Below are 9,868 nucleotides of genomic sequence, written 5' to 3'. Positions count from 1 at the left end.
GCTTATATTACTCTGTGAAGTTAGCGTTAAATGCTTCAGTACTGCGAGCATGATTATTATTGGTCTTTGACCCGAATTCTGACTCGTACATTTTCAATGAAAACCCTCTGTTTGTCCTCCAAATGATAGAGGTCCTCTTGTGTACAAAGCCCTCAGAATTGAAAAACATCAACAAAAAAAATGTATAATTGATATTTGCGGGTACAAATTATTTGAAAAATGTTCATCTCTGAGCAGAATACTTCAAAACTGACCTTTTTCCCCTTCTTTTTTAGGTCACGTTTTTTGGCAAACTCGATTATTATAAAGTTATGTTTTTTTTTCTGCTAAATTTGCCCAAGTCAAAAACAGTGTCAAAAAGCGTTAATTTTTGGAAAAATAGTCAAAAATTGTCCATTCTTGTCAAAATTGTCAAAAAGTATCCATTTTTGGTTAAATTGCCAAAAGGCGTAAATTTTCGCCAAAATTGTCAAAAAAACCTGTGCAAGCCAAGATTTTCCTCCAAAAACTAGTGGTTTTGTGAAAATTGTAAAAAATTCTCTTTTTGGCCACAATTGTGAGGAGTGAGAGTCAATTTTAGCGAATTGACGAAAAATTGTAACGAATTTTTTGTCATTTTTTTGGTGACGAAATGGTCAAATGGTCGTAATTCTTGCCAAAATTGATCAGTAATTTTTGCTTCTTTTTTTTTTACCAAAACGTCCCAAAAAGGTCATGTTCTACGTCAGTTCAACCAAGTGGTGGTGGTGGTGGTGGTGGTGGTGGGGTGTGTGTGAGATTTTTTTGAAATTTTTTCTGTGGAAAGACTTTCCGAAGAGATGACCAATGCAAATCGTAGCCTTCTAGCCCTTTCTTAAAGGCTGCCAGGTGGTGTCAAAGTTTTCAGTAAACTTGAAATATCATCCATTTCAGCAGTGGATAACCGCGATACATACCAAAATGGATTTTTTTTCAATAGGTAGGGGTTTTGAAAGACGTTTTGGTGATATAAAGATTAGTGTTCCCACTTTTTTTCGTACAAAAAATCAGCTTGAAAAAATTCAAAATGTACCTAGTTTTCATATTGTTCCAACTCAAAAATTCTGAAAAAATATATCTATACTTAGTATAAAGCTACAAGCAAAAAAAGTTCAGCAGGCTCTCATTTGGCCCCAATTATACCTAGGAAGCTAATTTTTTTTAAATAGAAAGCTCTTGACGAGTACTTGATGCGAAAAATATAGCGAAGCCCAAATTTTGAATTTAAGGGCCCCAAATTTAGGGAGAAGAGGGCTAAAATCAACATAAAAAATTTTGGAAATATGTTTTCTTCCAAATTGCATTTTGAACCGAATTCCAAAATTTGAACCGATTTGGTCCCATAGAAGGGGAGATATGGCCCAAAAACCAATTTTTGGGCCCCTCCTCTAAATTTATGAAAACTGAACCGATTTTGCTCATTTTTTTTTCAAAATCTTCTTACAATGCGTAGATATGTTATAAAACATTTTGAATTGAAAATTGTTTAGTTTAAGTATGAAAAATTAAAAATCAAAATTGAATTATTTTGAACAATTTTAACTTTGAGCTTTCATGTTTCAGCCGAATACTTCCCATTTGCTAGGCATTTTATTTGTCATCAAATAGTAAACAAAAAATCCAACTTATGCTTCGCAGCCGAGTATAATATATCTCTATTTAATTATTCATTCTGCTTAGTAATAATTATATGGGAAAGGACTTGAGGGCAACTTTGAAAAGGCGAGTTTTAAGAGAGAAAAGGGAGAGCGAAGGGGGGGTTTGGGAGCGTAGCCCCCAAGAGCGAGTTCCGAGGGCGAAGCCCGAGGAATGAGTGTGAGGATTGGGCCGCGAAGCGGCCAGGGGGCGTAGCCCCCTAGTATTATACACAACTTTTCATTCTCAACAACATACTCATGTATTAAAAAATTGGGATGGCAATGTCGTAAAGTCGATTTAAAAAAATTGAAAGGTTGCGAAAAAGTATGATTTTTTGATTTAAAACATGAAAAAAAGTTTTGAGTGGTGAAGTTGACCCATTCGACCCCTGATCGTAGCTCAAACGAAAACGACTAATTATTCGAAGTATCAACCATCTGAACTTGGATTTCATCACTGGAATTCTCAGATATTCAACCATCTTGAAGAAAAACCAAGCATTGCTAACTTTGACTTTGAATGGATATGGATTTTCAAAGTTTTGAAGTTACCCTGTGGCAAAGAACGTAATTACCAGTCTGTGAACAAAATAAGCACTACATACACAGCAAACATAACAATTAAAATTTGATCATATGACATTTTACATAAGTTAATAAAGCTATAGGTAATCATATAATGCTAAATGAGATTAGGCTTTTAAATCAAGTAGCTGGAGACTGATCATTAGGTTTCTGATCATCGGTGCTCTTATCATATTTCTTCAAATGTCGGATGTTTTCTTGAATGATGTATTCACTAGCCAGGTTTGTTGGTATCTTTGAGCTCATAAACATTCATGAACTTTTCGGTGACGATCTTATATGGTCCTCTCCATTGGTTACTCAATTTAGCCGAGATTCCTTTCTCCTTACTCGAGATCACACGATTCTTCACAAATATGAGGTCATCTTTCTTTGATCTTACAGGTTTGTGAAATCTGCTAAAGTATTCTATTTTTCAAGCTCGATCTTTTCGATGATTTTCGGAGATGATTTGATCGACATTTCCCAGAAGTTTTTGTTTTTTCACAATGTTGACCAAACTATCAAGAACCAATTTTTTTCTAACTACTTTGTAAGGTATGCAGCCAGTTACTGTGCTCTCAGTGAAGTTGAGCTTCTTCTCAATAAAGAAGTTGAAACCAGGACTTCTGCTTATCACTAGCATACTTCTGAATGCTGGAACCGATCGTTGACATGATCCTTTCAGCAGGATTCAAATTCGGAGTATATCTCAAAGTGTATCAAACAATTACGTTTTTCTCCTTCCAAAAACTGCGCCAGTATCTCAAACTGAACTGAGGACCATTATCGTTAAGCACAATTTTCGGGCAACCGAACTCGTTAAGGTGCATCGGGGGAAGTCCGAATTCGGGGTAAGTCAGAAAAACTGCTCTAGCTCTTAGAGGCTTATATCTGCCGAAGCGCTACCTAGGGGTAACTTGAGGGTACTACCCCTACTTCATCACAGCATAAAAAATTTCGCGACCCAGTTTCATTTTACAGGCTTTTGATTGGTTCTTTTTTAGTTACTGTTTTGAATTTGATTTCAAATTGTAACCAGTGTTTTTCAAACTGCTTTTTACCTCAGAAGAAATGATCAGTAAAAGTGATATTATAACATTTATAAGTGAAAGTATTCCTAAAACAATAATGTAAAACCCCAAGTATTCAATTTTTTTTAATTTTCAATTATTCATTATTTGAAGGGCCCAGTTCCAAGTCGGCCTAAGTCCATTTTTATCATTTTTGAGTTAGCAGCGCCATCTGGTGGTACAGGTCGGTTAACACCTTTACCACCTTGTCCCAACACCTGGCGTTACTTTTTTCGCTCAGGAGCGCTGTTTTGCCGGCTCGGGGGAAAAAAACCAATTATTTTACTCATTTTTTTTCCTTTAGAATAGACGAAATTTGAAGGTGCTTTGACTGAAATTGTTTCAGAAATGTATTAAAGTAATGATTCGTGATTTTTTTTTTGAAAAAACGCATTTTTTCAGTTTTTTTTTGAAATTTTTAACATTAGGTAATTCCAAAGTGGCCTAAGTCCACTTTTTCTGACTCTTTGACGCGCTCTGGAGCTGAAAATACGCAAAATTAAAAAAATACCAATACGGTACTTTAAAGCAGAAAGATCAAGCTTCACAACCATATAATCACATCATTTATTATTGAAGCGGAAGGGTGAGAAAAACAGTTATTTGCGTTTTTCTCGAAACGGAAAAAATGGACTTAGGCCGACTTGGAACTGGGCCCTTCATTTATATCGCTTTTTCTGACTTACCCCATAAATTAGTGCTATGGGGTAAGTCAGGAAAGTGAACATTGATAATTAGGATTGGACTTCATCAATGTGTACTCTTACTAGAATGATATGTTTTCGAGGTCGTAGAATCCGGATCTGCAGTTTTTTTTGTAGGAGTGGTGCGGTGAGGTGTGGGGAGGGGGGCAATTCCAAATTTTTCCTACATTATTGTGTAATATGTCGATTGATATGTTTTCGAGGTCGTAGAATCCGAATCTGGAGTTATTTTTTTTGTAGGAATGGGGGGTGAGGCGTGGGGAGAGGGAATATTTCAAATTTTTCCTACATTATTGTGTAATATGTCGAATAATATGTTTTAGAGGTCGTAGAATTTGAATCCGGAGTCATTTTTTGTGGTGAAGGTGGAAGGTGAGTCGTAGGTTTGTATGGGTGGGGGATTTCAAATTTTGCTTATATTATGATGTAATACGTCGATTGATGTTTTCGAAGTTGTAGAGTTCGAATCTGGAGTTGGTTTTTTGGTAGAATGAGGAAACTAAAAAATTCCAAATTTGGTTTTTATTCATCTCAATGTTTTCTTATACCACTGATGTTCAAAGTTGACAGTTTTTTATGTGAAATCAGAATTCAGAACATGTTTTGAAAAAAAAATTCTATACAATCAGGCAATATCATGTGTTCTTTTCTACAGGATGATGTCAGATGTGTATTTTGGAGTGGTGTTAGTATGTTTTGGTGATTTTTTGTTTTGTTTTCTCAGAAGATGATTATTTTTTCCCCTTACATGAGTTTTTCAATTTTTTACAAATTCATTTTTGTACTCTACAATAAATTGTCAGATGAATTGTTTTTCTGAAGTTACCACAAAGACAGCCAAAATGCCATAATAGGCAGGAGGGGGAGATTTCTACAAATCGCCATTTTCATACACATCCGTGTTTTTGAGCGGAAGGTATTTCAAAAAATCACTAGTTAGCTCATTTCATTACTGTTCCAACTTCCACGTGGCACAGTAGGCCACAACCCCCCTCTCCCCAAATGGTGATACTTGAATAGCACTCAACCCTAAAAACTAGCTCATGATTTGAATTCTGCGACCTTGAACACATATCAATCGACATGTTGCACAATATTATAGGCAAAATTTGAAATTTCTCCTCTCTCCTTGCCTCGCCTCCTACCCCTGCAAAAAAATAACCCCAGATTCGAATTATACGACCTCAAAAACATATCAATTGACATATTACACATTAATATAGGCAAAATTTGTAATTTACTCTCTCTCCCCTTGACTCACCCCCCACTCTTACTGAAAAAATAACTCCAGATTCGGATTTTACGACCTTGAAAACATATGTACTATTCGACATATTACATGATAATGTAGGAAAATTTTAAAATTTTCCCTCTCCTCACGCCCTCACCCCCCCCCACTCTTACTGAAAAAATAACTCCAGATTCGGATTCTACGACCTCGAAAACATATTATTCGACATATTGCGCATCGATCAGGGTCGAATCCTAAAATCACCAATTAATTTTGTAGATTTTCTGACTTACCCCAAAGCGGGGTAAGTCAGAACAAGTTACATTTTATTCGATTTTGCGAAAGCTACTGTGACAATCGCGCTGAAATTTTTACCATAGGTTAAGAACCCTTATGCCTTATGGGAATCTACATACCAAATTTCAGCCATATTGGTTCATTAGTACGAGAGTAACAGCTGATCAAAGTTGAAATTGTGAAAAAACGTTCTGACTTCCCCCGGTGCACCTTATGTTTGTTCAAAATACTTATTTCAGCATTTGAACGATATTTTGTTTAATTTTCGTCCATTTTAATCGTTTTTATGCCATCGTAACACGTTTTTAATAATTTTTGCAATACATTGCTCGATCAATTATGCTGATTGTTTTGTCAATATTAATTGCAATTTTCTATAACTAGGTGGTCAATTTGACAACTTTTTTTCATGCTTCTGGTATTTTTAACCAAATATGGTACCTCTACTAACCTACGAGTCAATTTGGAGAAATCATCATTTTCGGCGATACGTACGAGCAAAAAATTACATGAAAATCTGTAGTATCCGGGTCGCTTTTAGATATCGGAAACGAAACAAATCATTTCGAATTACTTTCAAGTTTTTTCCCCAACCCATCCCTTCAAGTCTCCCTGGTTCGTCTTTACCTTTGATTTCGGCCAGTTTTTTCGCCCTTCATCTTCGTGTAAAAACAATCGTCTATCGCGTTGATAAGCTCGGTTATCAAAATGATGAATTAGGTAATTCAGCTCAAAAAAAGCAACTGAATCATTCACGTTCACGTTTGCTCTACAATGTACTCGTAGGTCTACTCTACACTACTTCTATACGTACATCATCGTATGTATGTAGTTGCACATGTACGTATACGAAGAATAACCACCATTGTGTATGTAAATATTTAAATTTTCATATAAAATTTTTTCTTTCTCTAACCGTTGCGTGTGTCGTCGTCGTCCCTGCAGATTTCAAAATAGGTATCATGTTTATTCGGCTCGGCTCGGCGTGGCGTGGCGGCGGCGTGTTCCCTTCCCTCGCCCCCTTCCCTCCAGCTACCTTCACCTCGAGTGCAGGTATGCCAATGCCATATGATGTAGGTTGCGAGGAATACACACACATACCATACAGTGTAGAGGTAAAGGTATACCGAAATCTAAAGTTATCCAACTTATACTCTTCGCCTATACCTACTGGTTATATCCTTGGGGGGATCGAAACTATAGAAAGGAGAGGTTTCCACCATCAAGAGCGACGAGTCAGGTAATAAATATACATCACGTTTTTCTCAGCCTGTGTGCCCGGCGCATTAACGACGTCGTCGTCGTCCGAACATTAGAAATCTATATAATCGTTATACGGTTACAGTCGAAGAGAAAAAAACAAAAACACAAGAAGCAGGAAAAAACCTCATACTAGAATAGAGTGAAACAATAATAATATATATACAGTATAATATACTATAAGAAAAAGCAACCAAAGGTACGTTGTGGAGCGAGGGGTAGGGTAGGGGAAGAAGAGAAATTTTCAGACAATGACAACTACCTACGACGACTGCGACGACGACAGCGATGTCAATGACGGTGATAATGACGGAAAAGAGGCGCGGAGATGAGGCGGAGACAGATATACACGAGAAAAGAAAAAGAAGAAGAAGTTGATGAAGAAGAAAAAATAAGAATGAAATTCGCAGTAAAATGAGAGGAAAAAAAATAACTCGGCTAAAAAAATAGTATAGTGTATATATATACATAAGAAGAAGAAAAAGAATCGGGGAAAAACAATGCGAGAAAAAAAAAAGAGCCGAAATAAAAGAGGAGAAAAAGATTTTGCTTAAAAAAAACAAAAAAAACAAAAAGGAAAATAAAATAAAAGGAAAAAAAAGAGAAAGGAAATCTTAAATCCGTTGGTAATGAATATTTTACACCGAGTTAAAGATTAAACTTAACCTACATGTAGATGACGAGTTTGTGCGAGATAAATTTCGTAAAAATGAACGATACCATCGGGAGATGTTTTTACGAAGCTATACCTACATAACGGCGCAAACGAACGAACGAAACAACAGGAGCGTCGTCGTCGTCGTCGTACTCGTACTCTTCGCAGCAACCGCCAAAAAAAAGGAACGAACGTGAACGAGTGAGCGAGCGAGCGAGCGAACGAACGAACGAACGAACGATTCTCTCTGTATAGCAAAGAAGAGAATCGCATCGTTCGCGCGCCGCGAATGTACACGGTGGGCTTTTTCGGATGCTGCTTATCCCGCGCCGCGCCACAGAAGCAGTACACAACAGAAACCGTAGTAAAGTGATCGCGAATTCCGGGCTGTCCGAGAATCGTGTACTAACCAAGAAGAGAAAAGGCAAGGATAGCAAAACCATACAGCAGGATCGCGTATCTCGAAAGGCGCGCGTGAAGCGGATCGTCATCGTCGTCATCTGGGAGTATTGTGTACCGCCGAAAAGGAGTAGAAGAAGAGAGCCAGATAATTGAAAAATTCCAATTGCAATTGCAATTCCTCGGCAGTGACGAAGAAGAAGGAGCGAAACCAACGATCGTGATTTTCTTTACGTATCGTTTATCGGTATTTTGGCTGTGCAGGGCTCCTCATCGCTGCACCCGGTGTGGTGCATCGCAATTCTCTTCGTCGAAGTCGAAGTCGAAGTCGTCGTCGTCGCAAAAATGTCTTCATCGCAAACGCTGCTGTGATCTCAGGACCTATTTTGGTCTTTATGATATACCGAACATGGAACGATTTGGCCTCCGATCGTTTTTCGTCATTTCGGCCCTTTTTCTTCACATTTCCAAAGGTAAGCTGGCGTCAAATTTTCCATTTTTGCCCCACCGGAGTTGCTTTGGTGCGTTTTTTCTCGCTTCCGCCGACGATGCGAAACGCCTGCCTCTCTTATCGACGTTTCGTTTTTAATTATTTTAATCGGATCACGCGGCGCAGACACGAACAGGATATCCGAGGTGATAATCTACTTACACCTAATCGCAATTTCTCATCGTCGGTATATAAAACAATATTTCCGTAGCGATAATCCTTACCTACTGCGACGTAAACGAGAAAATAACACGAATCAATCTTCTACATACGTACTACACGATGACGAATATACATACATACATATACGAGTATACGAGATTGCAACTCTGTATCACGTACCTACAATACTTTATGTACTTATGCATAGTCGATGGGTAGTTAACAGTTTGCGTTTTTATGCTTTTTTTTCTCCACTGTTGCTCGACGAGTATAAGAGTACGCGATATTTTCAAACGTATCGCGTGAAAATCTCGAAAGCTCTGTTTCGATTCGTCGTCGGTAGTTTTATTTTCATTGTTTCGATTATTTCGTTACATACTCGAGCTGTATGTACATATATTTGATAATGTATTTTTGGAATGTGCATAAAGAGTACCTGGGTCGGGTATACTTACCTACCTACCTACGTACGCGAAAATAACAAAAATGAAATTCGAATCAATAATAACGCTGTTTATTGTCGCACCAACGCGCTAAAGTTGCCTTTTTTTTTTATATACTCTTACGTTTCTTTTAATAGGAGATAAAAATCCATATTATACTGTAATAGGTATACTTAGCTGCAGCACGTTTTGAATCAATTCTTTCACCGAGCGACGTTCGACCCTCGTCGTCTTTAAATTGGAAAAATTATGCAGCGGGTGTTATAGGGTGACAGGTATATGAATGGTTTGCTGGTCTGCGAAACTCGCTATATATATATTATTTGAATGTAACCAGACGTCTATTGAAAGAAATCATTAGAAGGATAGATTCAGGGTGTCTGACAGTGCTGCAATTGTCCTGCCAAAGTCCTGCTTTTCATCGAAATGTCATGCTCGTTTTTCTATTTTTCTGATCAAACTTCAACATTTTTTTACCTAATTAATTTCTCCCTTTTTCAAAATTTTGAAAAAAAGGAGAAATATTCGAAAATTATTATTGGAAAATTTTTAAGTTTGTTTTTTTTCAGCCGATTATTAAAAAAATTAAAATGTTTGCAAAAAAGTGGAAATATTTGTATTGATATTATTATTTCATTTTTTGGGGTTGAAATCAGGGACGTCGCTACGAGGGGATGAGAGGGGGGGGTATAATTCATTTTTTTACTTCTCGAAACACAAATTTTCGAAAGCTTTGGCTCTCGTTTCGCTCGTCCTAGTCTTCTATTTTTTTTCAAGATCAAGATGGAGATTTCCGAAAAAAAAATCACGTTTTAAAGCCAAAAGATGAACTTTTTACCAAAAAACGTCGTTTTGATGCCTCTCGAAGTGCACATTTTCAAGGGCTGTCGCCCTTGCTCGGGCTTGTTCTGTTTACTTTTTCAAAATCAATACAT

At 37.2% G+C, this 9,868-nt stretch overlaps 1 protein-coding gene across 2 annotated transcripts in view; it reads left to right on the top strand.

The window, feature by feature from the left end:
• The first annotated feature begins 7,041 nt into the window (after positions 1–7,041).
• Positions 7,042–9,868, top strand: part of LOC135839633 (neuronal acetylcholine receptor subunit alpha-7-like) — a 307,481-nt gene continuing 304,654 nt past the window's right edge. Inside the window, exon 1 of one of the 2 annotated variants that reach the window (XM_065355745.1) lies at positions 7,042–8,311. In XM_065355745.1, coding sequence (XP_065211817.1) covers positions 8,248–8,311 — 64 coding nt within the window. In that variant the 5' untranslated portion in view covers positions 7,042–8,247. The remainder of the gene's footprint in view (positions 8,312–9,868) is intronic. The other variant, XM_065355746.1, reaches the window with a different exon arrangement.

Source organism: Planococcus citri, chromosome 3, assembly GCF_950023065.1.
Source record: "Planococcus citri chromosome 3, ihPlaCitr1.1, whole genome shotgun sequence".
NCBI classification, from domain to species: domain Eukaryota; kingdom Metazoa; phylum Arthropoda; class Insecta; order Hemiptera; family Pseudococcidae; genus Planococcus; species Planococcus citri.
The sequence above is the reverse complement of the archived record's forward strand: the minus strand, read 5'-3'. Positions and strand labels throughout refer to the sequence as shown.